The 16,723-nt window shown below is 43.1% G+C and overlaps 1 protein-coding gene across 1 annotated transcript in view; it reads right to left on the bottom strand.

Moving 5' to 3' along the window:
- The window catches only part of TRANK1 (tetratricopeptide repeat and ankyrin repeat containing 1), a 76,924-nt gene that overhangs the window by 8,993 nt on the left and 51,208 nt on the right, over positions 1 to 16,723 (bottom strand). The window contains exons 14-19 of the mRNA XM_045537044.1: positions 16,304 to 16,441; positions 12,005 to 12,151; positions 10,954 to 11,110; positions 7,747 to 7,835; positions 3,474 to 3,577; positions 3,231 to 3,363 (exon numbers count right to left, since the gene is read on the bottom strand). Of these exons, the coding sequence (XP_045393000.1) occupies positions 3,231 to 3,363; positions 3,474 to 3,577; positions 7,747 to 7,835; positions 10,954 to 11,110; positions 12,005 to 12,151; positions 16,304 to 16,441 (768 nt within the window). The remainder of the gene's footprint in view (positions 1 to 3,230; positions 3,364 to 3,473; positions 3,578 to 7,746; positions 7,836 to 10,953; positions 11,111 to 12,004; positions 12,152 to 16,303; positions 16,442 to 16,723) is intronic.

Below are 16,723 nucleotides of genomic sequence, written 5' to 3'. Positions count from 1 at the left end.
CATCTCAGCCTAAGCCATTGCTAGACTCTCCTAACTGGCCTTTCTGCTTTCCACTCTTACTGCCCTTCCGACCTCTCCACAGAGCATCCCAATAATGAGTTTCATGTCACTCCGCCAGCCAAAACCTTCCACTGGCTCCCCGTCACACCTGAACAAAACTCAGTCCTCACCACAGCTGACAAGGCCCTACTGAGCTGTCCCTGCCACCCACTCTTGCTCATCTGACCATTTGCTCCTCACTTTGCTCTGGCCAGACTGTCTTCCTTGCTGTTCTTCAAATTCACCAAAATGCTCCCATTTGGGGGCTTTTGCCTGTGAGGTTCTTGGCCTGTGATGCCTTCCAGCAGTTGTTCTCATAATTTCTGCTCAAAAGTCAGCTCTCTGACACATCCCCTCGCTCCCCCAGTCTAAAATAGCAACCCCAACACACTCTTCTCCTTACCAAGCTCTAGGATTCTTTGTAGCCCTCAGCACCCTTGACATCTGAGACACTACTTACTGATCCCTGTATCTCTCTCCCACACTAGAAAAGCAAGCTCTCCAAAGGCAGAGGCCTCCACTTTGTCATCTGCTGGTCATCTAGCAACCACGGTGCCTGGCATGCAGCAGGGGGGCCTACCTATTTGTTGAATATTTAGTTTCATAACTCTACTTTGCTGCACCTGAGGTCCAAAGGCAAAACAAAATTGAAATGAAAAAAAAAAACAAAATATATGTGCCAGGCCCTCTAAAAAATCTTAGCTGGGTGAGATTTAATGAGACAAACTACATAAAGTGCTAAAATATAAAGCAAGATTGCTTCTATGTCCAGAGATCTCACAGATAAAGGAGCTCCTAGACCAATCTCAGCCACATCAATAAAACCCCATAACCAGTACATCTAACCACCCTATCTCTTTCCTCTCCTTGACAATGCTAATTACTCAGAAGAAAAATCCCTGTGCATGAATGAAGGCCCCAGTAGGTGCCAAGTGTGTGCCCAATTGGAGGGAGAGAAGAAAGGGCTGGCTCTAAGGAGCAACTCCTCACTCTGGCCCACTCTGCTCTGGGAGGAGGCCCCACCCGGCCATCAAGAGCAAGGGCCTGGAGTGGTTTCCAGGAAAACCAATGCTGCTCTCTGGTGAGAGGCAGGAAGCAGGCGAGGCACAGGATTCCTGGCAGGGAAATCTTACACTCCCATGGCACCTGCACAAACATTTCTTCCAGGGATAGAACACATTTGGGGACTGGGAATAGGGAGGTGATTTGGCCTGAGTATTTAGGAGAAGGCTGCTGCCAAGCTGATAAATTTGAATCTTGCCAATCAATTTGGATTATATGACCATAAGAAGTCTGCCACTGGCTGAGAGGGTTGAACACCCTTGCACGGAGGGGCCTGAGCAAAGAAAGGGACCAGACTCTTCCCTTCATGGGGTTTAGAGCTAAGAGGTACTGATGAGAGAAAGTAGGAGAAGTATCTAGAGACTGAGCCTGTGGAAGTAGAAGGAAAGGGGGGAAGCTGTGCATAGAGGAGCAGGATGGCCTCCACAACCCGAGGTGCTGAAGTCCTGGAGAAGGGAGCATGGGCTGCACTTATGGTCTCCTGGTCTCCCCCAACCTACACTTTCAGAGGCACAGCATGGCAGTCTAGCAGGGTAGGGTGGGTAAAGAGATAAGAAAGGGGTCTCTGGCTCAGTCATGGCAGGCACTAGTAGCCAAAAAAGAAAATGATAGGCATAGGCCTACCCCCTATAGTCACTTCTTAGGGTCCAGGGTGGTGGCACTGAAGGCTGGAAGGTGGGGAAACTTAGAGAGGTTAGAAACGATCCTACTTCCTGGAATCTAGGATGCAGACTCCCACCCATACTGAAATATCTTCTCTAGTATCCTTATTCCATCCCATCTCCCACCTCCTAACAATCACATCCCATAATAAACATGGAGCAGGGCAGGCAACATCAGGAGGGCCTTATCTTCTTTGACACTGACTTTGGGTCACACTTCAAAGTTCCCAATAGACCCCACTCCCACCCCTCATAATGCCCAGGGAGAAACCCGCCTTCTTACTGGAGGATCATAAAGCCCAATATGGGGAAAATGCCACAGGTCACTGCGTAAGTGCAGCCTCGCCAACCACCTGTAGTGAAGGACCAGACTGTTTTAAATTTCTAATTCATCATAATGATACATTAAGACTGAAGCTATAAGAAAATGATCACCACTTTGATGTCATCGCAATGCCAAATGGCTATAAAAATTTCTAACTGCTTACTTTCATCTGCCGTGTTTATCTTGTGGCAGACAAGTAACAGCAGTTTGTGGCTTGCTGCCAGCCTGCTGACCACTCTGTGAGTAGCTATGCCCCAGACTAGCAGCTCTGTCCCACAGAGCTTCCTGCAATGATGGACATGTTCTGTAACAATGAGCACTTGTGATGTGGCTAGTGAGACTGAAGACATGAATTTTTAATTTTATTACATTTTAATTAATTTAAAATTTAAATAGCCACATGTGCTGCTGAATTGGACAGTGTAGATCTAGAGTAAGTCCTAAGAACATAAAAAGCCTCCATGCAAATGCCAGGCCATTCACCCAAGCTGAATCCAAACTGTGAACATAGAGAGAAGGCAGAAATATTCCAGAACCCATCTGCCCTTTAGAAACATTTGGTTTCTGTGGTTAACACATTAAATGCCATGTGAGTTGTGTTTAACTCAGACTAGTTTTGAACTCAGCCTCATGAAGCATATGAAGACTCAATTCTTCAAAACAAATTCAATAAGTTTGTCATGAGTCACAGACAACTCAACTGGCAGGCAGTGTAAAAATTGATTCCAGTGCCGCATGAGTTACATATAACTCACACACAGAAAACAACAAAAAATAACAAATTTTTCATTAAATTAGAAAGGATTATTTTGTTTTTGAAATTTTTATTCTATTTCGTAACACCATGTCCCCAGGGGAAAAAACTTTTTTTTCTAGTGTGGCAGTCAATGTGTTAATATCAGGCCTCAAAACATTAACACAGACATGGACATATACATATATATACATACACACACCACACACACAGTCTACAGAGCCTGCACAGAAAGAAGGACTACCCTAGAGTAAACGGGGCCAGCCTTTCCCTCCTTGGAAGACTAGAGCCCCTTCCTGCTGCAAGTAGAGGTTAAGGGGCTCACCCCTCAATCTGATCAAGTGAAGCCCAGTTCCCCCAGGAGCAACCGTGAGCTTGGGGGCCATACCTTTCCTAGCCTCTCGCACAGCTGGGCAGAGAGCTGGAACTCCTTGGCGTAGCTCAGACACTTAAGGGACAGCTTTGGCTCACTGCACTCCAAATAGGTCTTAGCCAGTTCCAAATATTCCAACTGCTTTTCCCTGGAAGAAGGGAAACAAAATAGTATGTCCATGTAATGTTGACCTAACACCAATATATTTAACCTGCTGCTTTCATTAGAGCAAACCTGAAATAGTCCCAAGACTCTTACTTAGGGCTGACTTTCTTGGATTTCATGTTCAGGGCAGTGTTGTGGGCCAGGGCCAACTTCTCCTTCTCAAACGCACCTCCTTTTTGGTAACATTTGGCTGCAACCTGGAATAGGCAAAAGGTTTTGATTCCCAGCAAGGTAATGGAGTGACATACAGAACAAGAGTTAAAGCATGCATTACATGTTTGTACTGACAAAACATTGAGTCTCGCCCCAGCTCAATCTGAAAGAGAGGAGCAGGAAGGTGCAGGTATGCTAAAGAAAACAGCCTCAGAGGATAAAGCTCAACAGTATTACCAGCTAACACTTCACATTCAATGGTTCCTTTCGGAAGGAAAAGGTATAGGATATGTATTTTTATAGGCCACCATAATAATAACACCCTTGTTTAATCTTCCAATAGCCACAAGCAAGAAGTATCATCCTTTTATTGTACACAGTAGCAGTCTCAGGTCAGAGCCATGAAGCAATTGGCCCAAAGTCACCCAGTGGCTTTTCTGGGCTTTGACACAGTTGTTAAGTACGATGGCTACCTTGCGGTGCTGGTGGAGGTAGAAATGAGGATAAAGATGGTATCACAACACATCCAGATCCTTGGGGCATGCAGATCGGTGTCACCAGACCTTCTGACTACAAGGTGGGCAGACAAGTGTCACAGGGGAGTCAGCCTGCACCCTAATTCTTGCCAGCAGAAAGCTGCTTTTCTGAACCAGGAATGCTGAAACCATGTCTCAAAGCACAGGTTACAGGGCAGAAAGTTCGCATTTTGCCTAGCATATAGACATTAGGTCTAAGTGTGGGCAAAGGAGGGACTGCGTGGCACTTACTGATAAAGTGGACAGGATGGCCTCTCTCTCCCTCATGTTCTTTGCTCTGCTCTCCCCAGCCCCATGGGCTTCCTTTCATTCCTGTGACCTGTGCCACACTCCTTCCCTTTGCACACACTGTTCCTTCTAATGGAAATGCTCTTCCATCCTTTCTCTGCCTGGTTAACTTCATTCATTCTACAGGCCTCAGATCAAGGCTCCCTTCCTCAAAGAAGGCTTCCCTGGCCTCCCTTTTCAGGAAAGTTGTTCTAGGAGCAGCTGGTCTCTCATCTGTGACACCTGCCACAGCTGGAACTGTGTACTGGTCTATGTGCCTGTTTTGCTCCCCATCAGATTCCTGAAATCTAAACATAATGCTTGGCCCACAGCTCAACAGGTATTTGTTGAATGAATGAATCTTGTATGGTGGTTCTGAAACATTCATTGACATGCAGCCAAAAACTCAATAAACCACCTGAGTCCTGAAGTCCTTTAGCAGGGTCAAAATAAAGTCAGGCGAGGAGAAGGCTTTTTATAACATTCTCATCTGTGCCGGCTCCCCTAAAAAGATTTTAGATTCAAACATTCAAAAAGTATTTTTAAAGGGATAAATAATTGGAAATCCCTGGGCAACACATATGGGTAGCACCAATAAAATTCTGAAGGGAACAAAGGGTAAGATTTTTTATCGCTTTCTAATTTCATACCCATACCTGCTGCCCATATCATCCCTCCCTTCCCTCCCTACCACCCACCCCCTGCCCCACTGAAAAAAATTCTTGGTTTTAAAACAACAGCCAAATGTTCAGTATTTCTTTCTAATTATAACAAGGAGGATGGGAAGTGAATAGTTTTGTGGTTCAGTCAACTTCTGTAGCTAAATACTACATGTTTATGAAAATACTTTCCAGACAAATCCAAACCTATAACAGTGCAAATTCTGTTTTCTCACCCTGTATGACAGATTGTAAGGGTGGTAACAGTCCTTCACTCCTCCCTGTATCTGTCTACACCCCTTTACAGTGTAACTTTTCGGCTTCTCCCATCAAGAGTGCAGCCAGGGCCGGGCACGGTGGCTCACACCTGTAATCCTAGCACTCTGGGAGGCGGAGGCAGGAGGATCACTCCAGGTCAGGAGTTCAAGACCAGACTGAGCAACAGCAAGACCCCATATCTACTAAAAATAGAAAGAAACTAGCTGGACAACTAAAAATATACAGAAAAAATTAGCCGGGCATGGTGGCACATGCCTGTAGTCTCAGCTACTCAGGAGGCTGAGGCAGAAGGATTGCTTAAGCCCAGGAGTCTGAGGTTGCTGTGAGCTAGGCTGATACCATGGCACTCTAGCCCAGGCAACAGAGCAAGATGGTCCCCCCCCCAAAAAAAAGAGTGCAGCCTATTTCCCCTCCCTTCCAATCTGGGATGTGACTTGCTTTGGACAACAGAATTCAGCAGAAGTGACACTGGGCCAGTTCCAAGGCCAGGCCTCAAGGGGCCTTGTGTGTGTCTGCTCGCTCTCTTTGAACCCTGCTCAGGGATCATGTGAATGAGCCCAGACTAGCCTGCTAGAGCATGAAGGACACATGATCCAGGAACCCCAGTCATCCCTACCACCTAAGCCAACCCCCAGAAGCAGACCTGCCTAGATGACTGGCAGCTGAATGCAGACACAAGTTGCCCAGCTGAGACCAGAAGAACTACTTGGCTGAACTCAGCATTGCCAACACACACAGCTACATAAATGACTTGTTTTAAGCCACTAAGTTTTAGGGCTGTTAGGCAGCAATAAATAGCTGATAAATCCCAGATGTGAATTCTCTGCCCTAAACTTACACCATTTTCCCTGCCACAGCAAACAAAACCCCTCTGGGAATTGGGCTAAAAATGTTTGGAGAATTTCTTCTTCCAACATGTCAGATATCAGACACCTCACACTGTGGCTTCTGTTAAGTCCTGACTTGTGACTTCATTGTCCTCATTAATTCCAGTACCTTCACTTGGGCCCAACTCCATGAAACTCCAATGAGAAGAAGGATTATTAGAGCAGCAGGACAAGGCCTCCAGAGAAATTACTATCTCAAAACATTTGTTCAGAAGTGGTAAGAGAAACTGCAGACACTTTCCCCGTAACACTTGAGGAGCTAGAGCTTCCTAACTTGAACACTGAGGCGTAGGAAAGAAAGCAAGTGATCCATCCAAAACTCAGATCCAATTGCTCTTTCAAGGAAGGATCACCTGCAGGTACAGGCATGGGGCACTCCAGGTGCCTGGGGTAGTCAAATCTTAGGGAAATGTGCATTTTTGTGTTGTCGTGCCTATGGTGTCAGACACTGTTGATTAGTTGCCCACAGCACTCCCCCTTCCCTCTCTTGCCTGGTGGCACAACCCGCATCCCAATTGCCAGATAGGATTGCTCTCCCAGACTCCCTTGCAACCAGGAGAGGGCATGTGACCTGGTATTGACTAATGAGATGTAAGAGGAAGACCACTGGCAACTTCATGATAAAAAAGAGATCCATGAGAAGAAAGTGCCTGCCCTTCATTCCTGCTTGGGACGCTACTGAGGGAATGGGGTGCTGGGAGCTGCTGCAGCAGCCATTATGCAACCATGAAGGGGAACTTCTCTGACAAGTTGCAGATGACACAAGGAAGAGATGGAATGAGACTGGGCCCATGCTGACTTTGTTGCACTGCAGAACCAACCCCAAGATCAGACTTCCTGTTATTATAGTAGATTAAAACAAAACGAAAAACACTCTTTTAGTTGGGTGTCTGCAACTTGCAGGTGAAATCACCATTACCACTACTTCATGGGTAATATACATGCCATTGTGCCCCATCTGAGACCTTGTGATGCATAGGGATGCCGACTGTGGGGAAAGCAATGAGCTCTTTAATCTAGTTTGGACATTTTAAGAGGTCTACTACAGAGGTAACATTTCCTGGAAGAAGACTGCTCAGGCTCACTAAGATGGCTTGTAGCTAGAAATTGGTCAATGCAGTCTAGTGACAAAGCTTAACCTATGGCTCACCAGACTCAGATTGGCAGTACAATCTATTTCTGATCAACTTGAAAAAAAAAACCAAAGACCAATCTGATACCATTTTAAAATGCAGTGTGATGACAGCAAAAGCATTTAAGCATGGAATACAGGAGGGAAAGAAAATAAATGGAAGGATTCTTTAGCGAGGCAAAGGCCATGGGTCTCTATTTACCTACTGAGCACATGCTGGCACTTGGTCAAAATGAATGGTTGTCATGCCTGCATTGACTGGGGAAGGAGCAGGAGAGTGAGCTGTCCTCAGTTTGAGGTGACCTGATGTTTCAGAATAAATAGCACAAGCACCATCCTGTGCTCATCCTGTGCTAGTGACAAATGCAATAGTGGGAAACCTGCCTGTGAGGCCTCACAAGGCCTCCAGTGACAAGGACTCCTCACTCCCTGGCTCCTAATCCAATCTCATACCTTCCAGCACTGGTGCTTGGCGTAGTATTCTCCTTGTGCAATCCACTCCTCAGGAGTTGAGGTCTTCACAAACATGCTATCATCAAAGTCTAAAATGAAAAAGAAAAGCAAGTTATCTTCTCCGGGCAATTGCTCACCTAAACCTATTGTCATGGGCTGAGTTGTGTCCCCTGCCCAAAATTCATTTGTTAAAGTCCTAACTCCCAGTACCTCAGAATATAACTGTATGTTGAGACAGGGGCTTTAAAGAGGTGACTAAGTTAAAATGAGGCCATTGGGGTGGGCCCTAATCCAATCTGACTGATTAGAAGAGGAAATTTGGACACACAGAGACACCAGGGCAAGCGAGCACAGAGGAAAGATGTGTGAGGATACAGAGAGAAGGCGGCTCTCTGCAAGCCAAGGAGAGAGGCCTCAGAAGAAATCAGCCCTGCCAATACATTGATCTTAGACTTGCAGCCTCCAAAACTATGAGAAAATAAACTACTGTTATTTAAGCCATCTAGTCTGTGGTATTTTGTTATGGCAGCCAGACCAGACTAATACTTGTGCTGCCTTTCTAGTATTTGCTTAAGATATATTTTAGCTTACCAAACCACATTGGTGAGGGTATTAGAAGGAGGAAGTGGAGGAGAGAAAGGATGTAGTTTGGTTTTTGAATTTTGGTCTTCTTTCCTTTTCTATGGCTACGAATCAGAAGACAGATAGTAATTAATAATTCCTTCTTGAAAAGCCAAAGCCAAGTAACTCTTAACAATCTCCCATCAGGGTTTTAGCAAGAAACAAGGTGACAGGATTTTACAGTATGTCCAAATGTGCAGGCTGTGCCCTCATTACAGTAAATAAGTAATATGACACATTCCTATTGGAGGACACAAACCATTATAAGGATCTGCTATCTGTCCCTTCTGTTATCCTCACTAGCTCGCTGGTGACTGGATCAGCCCTATCACCTGCAGCTCCCAGAGCATCACCAACCATGGGTGACAATCCTTGCGGGTTCTGAACCATAGATTCATGAAGTGCATAAAAGACAGTGAATACCAGAGCTGAAGGGATTAGAGATACCCAGGCCAGTGGATATCAACTGGAAGGGTGGGGAAAACATGCTAGATTTGTTTAAAAGGTGCAAAAACACACACTAAGCCTCATAGCCCTCTCCCTCTGCTAGTGCACCGTAGCACTGGGCAGTGATGACTTCAAAGCATCTTGTTCTGACTCCATGCCTGCTATTAGTGTTCTGGTGACACTTTATTCCCACAGCAAAACCCTCTATTATCTTGGAGCAGGGTTAGTGAACTCTACAGGTGCCATGTTGACGAAACCTAAATTTCATAGTCACTACACTCATCCCAAGTTCCCTTGCACGATGGATGGGAACAGAGGCTCTGCAACACTTTACCATGTGCAACTTATATTAATTAAGACTGTACTTTTTCTTGCATTCTTAATGCTACCAAAACATAAAATTAATTGTAATCCCTTTTCATTTTAAATTTTTAATTTTAAAAAATTACCTATCTTGATGATCTCTTATAGTGCCAGAACATATTTTGGAAATAAAAGGAAAGATGAGCTGCAGGAAAGATTGAGAATGACCATGCTACTGCTCTCCTTTTAGTTGACAAAGTGAAGGCCTAGGGACAGAAAGTGGGACCTGAACAAGGTCATGTAACTACACAGGTGAGTTTTTATGAGATGCTACATTTCTTAACTCTAAGCCTTCAACTTTTCCCATCATACCACAATAGCCAGGTCCTAGGAATAGAAATCTAATCCTGGTCCCCAACCAAGCCATCAGCAATAACCAGAAATAGCCTCCATAAAACCAGCTGAGAAATGCTCAGGAAACCGGCAATCCTCTCTATAGTAGCCAAGCCCTGCTCCTTGTCCTACCCTTAGAAAAGTTAACTATGACCTTGAGGAGCCAACCCAATAACTCACCCTCAAGAAAGACAACAGTTTTCTCCTTTTGAAGGGCTAATTATTTCTCTTCTCAGTTATCATATCAGGAGACCTTCACTTCATTTTTTAATTAGCTAAGCATTGTAAATTTTGAAAATAATACATAACGATGCTTTTTAAATGATGCAAACAGCTCAGAAGGATATAAAGGTCAAAGGTAAAAGGTGTCCACATCTACTCAACAAACTCACAGTCACCAGTCCTAGCACCAGAAGTCACCACTATAAACAGTTCTGCATCAGAAATATAGGTATATACATTTATTTACATGCATGCTGTCCCTCCAAACTCTTGCTATTCAAACCCTTGTTCCCATAATCAGGAACTGAATACAGATAAGTCTTCTGATAAATCCCTTACTATCCAAACTCTTGGTTCTTGTTTTGTAAAACTCAGGAACCAAACAGATTCAGACAATCTGTTATCCTTCACTGTCTGAACTCTCACAAACCTAGTTATTGATATACAAACTCAGGAACTGAATTGGGTTTGATAATTAAAGACTTCAGTAGGTGTTTTTATATATATACATACACATGCATAAACATTCTATTCTGATATATACTGATATACATAAAAGCTTTTATATTTGCATTATGTAAAGTTACTTACAAATTGGATCATTCTATCCATACTGCTTTAAATTTTGCCCTTTTTTCATCTAATACATCTTGAACATCTTTCCATGTCAGTAAATGGAAATCTGCCCTATTCTTTTTAATGGCTGCATAGTAGTCTACTGAAAGAACTGCATTTAGCCTTTCCCCCATTGGTAGATACTTAGGTTGTTTTAGTTTCTTATAATTACAAACAAGGCTATAATGAGCATACTTATACATGTATTTTTGAGATGTTGAACATAAATTATCTCAGATTTCTATAAGTGAAAGTGCTGGGTCAAAAGGCATGTGCAATCTTAATTTTGATAGACATTGTCAATCAGCTTTCCAAAATCTCCCAGAAATTTGTATTCTCCCAACAGGGCCTATTACCTCTAACCCCATCCATGACCCTCACTTTTAAAAGACAAATAAAATGTCTTCCCTGAAGGAGTTAACCCTCCCAAGCCCACTCCCACCATATTTTCCCACACACCTTAACAAATGAATAACAACTCTCATTTCTCAGAAGATTGTGGAAAGAAAGTGCTTTTAAAAAACTATACCCTTTATACCTGACCACAAGAACAGTTGAGATAAACATGCTTCCTCCAACAGTGAGAATATTTCAATGAGATCTTACCTTTATTTTCATCTGTCTTCACAACTTGGACAAAATCTCTTCTAATGAAATATTTGAACGCGGGAGCCCGTTTCTCCCGGTTTTCATCAAAGATCCAGAGGTTGACCCGAGCCCGTGTGATGGCAGTGTATAGCTGCTTCAGCTCTCCATTGAGGAGCTAAAGATAATATTGAGGACAAAGATGAGGAGCCTTTTGTCTATAGCTGCAATGTGACACACATCAATGGGCTGACTTTGACTTTGGCAAAATACAAAAACCAAATTTTGAAGCAGCACAGCACAGCTGAGAGCAGGGCACCAGGAGCTCACTGTGACTGCAGCATAGGTGAGCAAGGCTCTAGTGAGGCTATGAGAAACTCCAGCCCTTTCCCACACCATCTGTACAAGATGACCCTTGAATCTGCCATAATTTTTCTTTTGCTTTTTCTGTCTTTGCTATAATTTTGAAATAATTATAGATTCACCAGAAGTTACAAAGCTAGCACAGACAAGTTCCCTTCACTCAGTTTACTTTAATGGCTATATCTTACACAATTGCTGTAAAAGTTAAACCAGTCATACACTTTTTTTTTTTTTTTTTGAGATGGTCTTGTTCTGTCTCCCAGCCTAGAGTGCAGTGGTGTCATCATAGCTCACTGCCACCTCAAACTCCTGGGCTTAAGCGATCCTCCTGCCTCAGCCTCCCAAGTAGCTGGGACTACAGGTATGTACCACCATGCCCAGCCATACACTTCTATTGTAACTATCATTAGTACTACATTACTCAAGACCTATCCCATGGATTGCTTCAAAATTTCTGAATAGAGCTAAGTTAGTTCCAGAGGTGACTGGAAGGTACAACCCTCCCCCTTCCACTTTCAGACAGCATCCACCCAGCAAGCCCAGCTCTCTTCTGGGATCCCTGCCCCTTCCTTGCTCATTTCCCACTCTGTTGTTGATGTACAGGAAAACCAGGCAAGTGCAAGCCCCCATTTTTATCTCACCTTCTCATCTAAGCCTTGTTTACTGGTTCCATGTCAAATAAGCATATTAATAAATGGCAGAAACTCACCTTGTACATTTCTGGATTCACCATGAGAGACCGACTCTGAGAGGAGTTTGGCTTCTCCAGGGGCACTTCAACCAGTGGCCAGTTTTCCTCTCTGGAGTCAGATGATGAAGGTGTAAATGAGGAAATGACCTTCCATTCCTTGTAAGCCTGAACAACAATAAATTGAAGACCAACAGAATATGCTTTTGAACTATACACACAGCCTCCCCAAACTTCACAAAGAATCGTGCCCCACCTGGGAGCCAGACTTTCAACCCCAGCTGTGAGGAAGGTCCATCTTGTTGCCTTAGAATGGATGGGTAGGGGCTGAGGTTGCACAGGCAGGGATCAGGGCAGCTCCTGTGAAAATTTCCCATACACGTGGCCAAGACAGCTAAGAAGCCAGACACATATGCCCACTTCTAGGAGGAATGCTAAGAGCCCGGAAATTTATTCTCATTGAAAGAATTTTAACAAGCAGAATGGACAAAGAAATCCTCACCCTTTCTCATAACATGGTTAAGAGATGCCACTTAGGATCAGCAGTTAAGACATATATAGCAGAATTTTCTAACTAAATTATTCAGCCAAGGATGAAGAAAATTTCGGTGCTATGGGGTACACTTTGCAAGGTAGACTCTGAGATCAGACAGAACAAATCCATATCTCAGTTCTTCCACTTATTAACTATGTGACCCTGGACACATTGTTTATTATCTTGCTCTGTAAAACGGGGATAATATTACCCACCTTTGTTGGGAAAATAAAAAGAGATAATGTCAAATGTCTAGTACAATGATAAATAGGTGATATTGTCCCCATTTTTCCCTTTATCCAAACCCCAAAATCAAAGTGACTGTGTAGACCAAGGGTTGCTAAATTTTTTCGATAAAGGGTCAGATAATAAATATTTCTGGCATTGCAGATCACATAGTCTTTCTTGCAACTACTCAACTCTGCCATTGTAGTGCTAAAGTAGCCACAGTCCATAAATAAATAAGTATGCCGTGTTCCAATAAAACTTTGTTTGGAAATGCTAAATTGAATTTCAAATAATTTTCATGTGCCATGAAATATTATTCTCCTTTGGATTTTTTCCCAACCATTTAAAAATGTAAAAACTACAAAAACAGGCAGTGGGGTAGATTTGGCCAGAAGGCTTGGTTTGCAGACCTTGGTAAAGGTGAAGTATCCACATTACATGCAGTATTTAGAATTAAAAATTCCTAAGAAATTTCAAATTTCATACTTTCCTGTGTCTTGTGAGAGCAAGCTAGTTAACTCTTCTAATCTTTACTTGTCTTTTTACAAAGCAGGGATACAATTGATTACCTGTTTTAAGTTACTCCATAACTTGAACTATGTAAATTGGGTTAAATTCCTTAAATACTGTCTATTAAATAGGAATGGTTATGCTACTAATCAATTATGAAATTAATTCCCATGTTCTGAAAAAAGATATTAATCGTGAAATCATTTAAGTAGTGGAAGGTTTAAAAAAAATCTTTAGGACATGTTTATGACTATCCTCTTTGTGAAGCTAAATAGACAACAAAATTGTTTGCCAAGGAAAGTAGGCAGAAGACACAAGTACTTGACAATTGAAAGGATCCTCCTGGCAGGCAGCATGAGGTACACACTGGCTGACCTTGGGAAGCACATTGTATTTTAAAACTGCTGAAAGAAAAGCAAAAGCTGCTCAGATGGCACATGACTGACCTGCTTCCATGAAACAAACACATTTCATTTTCAAGTTGACGCCCTTTAGGAGGGAACACATGTATTTGTAGCAAAGATACAGGCCTGCAGCAATTGTGGCAATAAAAGCAGCAGCATTTAAAAGTCTTCCAGCTTCTTCTCTTGGGACCAACAATCATGACGGGAAAGGCTTAGATTTTACTAGCAAGCCTACCTTTGTCGGGCCTGTGCTCTAAGTCAGACAACCCATAAAGGTTGTGGTTTTCAAAGTCCCTCCGGTCCCATTCACACATGAATGTGAAAGAAAGGAATTCCACTGAAGCAGAGATTATAAATGGCAGTCACCCTTCCACGTCCCCACAGGAGGACAGTTTGAGGATGGCTGTAAGAATGACTGTCTCTCTCCCCCAAAGATGAGGCAACATCCTATAAGAGAAGGGTTTGGTGTAGCCATTCCAACTCAAAAGATGGCTCTGGTGACCATGTGGTTGAACAGGTAACAATAAATCCTCCAGAGAGAAGAATCACGAACCAGGGCAACAAGGACCCCCAACCCTACCCTCCCACACATAAGCCCAGGAAACAGCTGCTTCAAATAGAGTGCTTGCCTGTTAACATAAACAAGAGGTGGGAAAAGAGGCCAAGGAATGAGAGAGAAGCTCCCCACAGTTCCCCATGGTCAAATAGCAATTACTGTTCAGCAGCTTTCAACCAGTCACTGGAAAATAGCCCCATATAAGCAGCCAGACCACGGAGGCTGGGGATATATGTGATCTGTCTTTCCTCTCCTTCTATTAAAGCATTTCTTCTCATTTGCTGACTCCTTTTGGTCTGCAGGTTGTAAATAATAAAACAAAGGTGTACATTGTGCCAGGGAACACATGATCACATTAACGCTGGAAAGCACCACATCAAAAGTCTTTTTATTGTACATGGGATGAAGCGGATGTTAATAAAAAATTCAGTTTGAGATTGTTTTAATTTCATGCAACTCAGTGAGCCATTGGTGGGAGCATAGGGTTAAGATGTTCAAGCTTTTGCCATTTCCAGGATCAAGGTAAGACAGAATAACTGGATTTTTCTTTTACAAACAGAGCCAACCACAAGTTACAGATCCTTAAGTCTAGAGCTCCTTGAGCATCTTACTGGCACAAGCATGTAATTGGCACTTAATAAAGGACAAGAATAACAAAGTATTACCTTTCCCTCTTTTAGGAGAGCCTCAGTCCAACCATGACTGATGGAATTTATTATTAGAAAAAAAAGTTAGTCTTGAGAAATTAAAAATGGTCCCAGGGTTAATGAGTATGCATCTGATTTTATTAGCAAAATTTAACAGAAAAGGAATGTACATAAGAAATGGTAATAATATGCTCATTGTGGAAGGTTCTAGAAGCCAATTCACATGCAAGGCTTTAAAAGGATGGGAGGACAATGGAAACTCGAAGCATCTAAGTTTATCTCCAGGCTCTGCCACCTACATTATGACTATGGGCAATTTACTTAACCTCAATGACCTTCTGCTTTATCTATAGAGTGAGAGTAATAAAAAGACATATAACCTCAGAGGGTTAGTGAAGTGAGACAATACATTCAAAAAGTACTGTAAAGCACCCATAGCAATATTAGTCATATGTTTTATTAAGGCAAATATGACATTAAAAAATGACCAAAAAAAAAAGTAAGGACTATATTTAAAGGCTCAGTTCTGGGGCAGATATTAAGGTGTCAAAGCCAACAGTGCTCCTGACCTTGGTATAAAATAACCCCTTCAAGCACACACCGTGTGCACTGGAAGTCTGCAACAGAGCCAGGACACAGCCAGCTAAGTCCCCAAAGAAGATCCCACAGCACAGTCAGCAGCCAGCCTGAGTCCCACCAAAAGACAGTGGTACAAAGAAACCAGTGGCTAGAGAACCCATGACAATGGCCTTGAGTTGGTAGATCTACCCATAATGCACTAAGCTTGTGGAGAAAACCCATCACAAGGACTCAGGAGCCGAGTGAAAGCAACAGGCCAACACAGAAGTCACTGGGGGTCGATCTGGGGACACTTTCTCTGCCATCATCTGTGTGGGCTGCAAGCAGTGGTAGGGAAGCCATGCCAGAGGGGGCTCCCATGTGAGGCAGCCCCCAGATTACCTGATCCAGAGGGTAGGAACCAAGCTTCATTTGGCTTCCTGGAGTTGTCTCTGTCTATGTACTGACCTTGCCCGGTTCTGTCCTCAAAGGGTGGACATTGCTAACCTTGCCTTCACTTGTAAGGCTCTCCTTAGAGCTTGATCCAACTTGGGCATTCCTGGGAGCCAAGGATAACAGTGGCTAATGAAAACTGGATACTGGCACTTGGGTGTAGGAATTCCATAAAGACAAATAGAAGAGAGCCAGAGAAGGGGAGGGCACAGGGAGAACCAGTCCATGACACTCTGTGAAACAACCAATAGCCACTGTCAAAACCCACAGCTAAATATACAAAACCCCACACTAAATGGATGATGTTCCAAAATACAAGCCGGCACCTGTGACAAACTCTCTTATCCTCAGCTCCAAATTCTTGTGCCCAGAGTGGAAGTTCAGATCACATATACATCCTCTGTGTGAAAAAAATTCAGTGTAACATACCTCAGAATCAGTAAAAAAGTTGTAAAGGAGGACATCGTCAAATTCTAAGCCTTTTGCTTCATAAACTGTTAGCACAAGGGCTAACCCTAGCTCTTCTGGAATATTCTCTTTTGCCATTTCATTGGCTACAAGGATTACCTGAAGAAAAACAAAACAAAACAAAACAAAAGAACATCAAATTCCACAAACAAAAACCTGGTAAAGTTCAAACTGTTTCTACAGAAGACAGGTAATGTCTTTAAAGAGAAATGGTCAGCATGAACTTGGTCAGCCAGACCAATGGAAATAATAAAACAATTATTCCCTCACCCATCTCTGGAACTCACCCATTCCAGAGGGGCTATTGAATTCTATCTTGTGGAATAAGGCTATTCTCAAACCTTTTTTCAATTGCAAACTGCCTTTGATTTCAAAATATAC

The sequence above is a fragment of the Lemur catta genome, chromosome 1 (assembly GCF_020740605.2).
Source record: "Lemur catta isolate mLemCat1 chromosome 1, mLemCat1.pri, whole genome shotgun sequence".
Classification (NCBI taxonomy): domain Eukaryota; kingdom Metazoa; phylum Chordata; class Mammalia; order Primates; family Lemuridae; genus Lemur; species Lemur catta.
The sequence above is the reverse complement of the archived record's forward strand: the minus strand, read 5'-3'. Positions and strand labels throughout refer to the sequence as shown.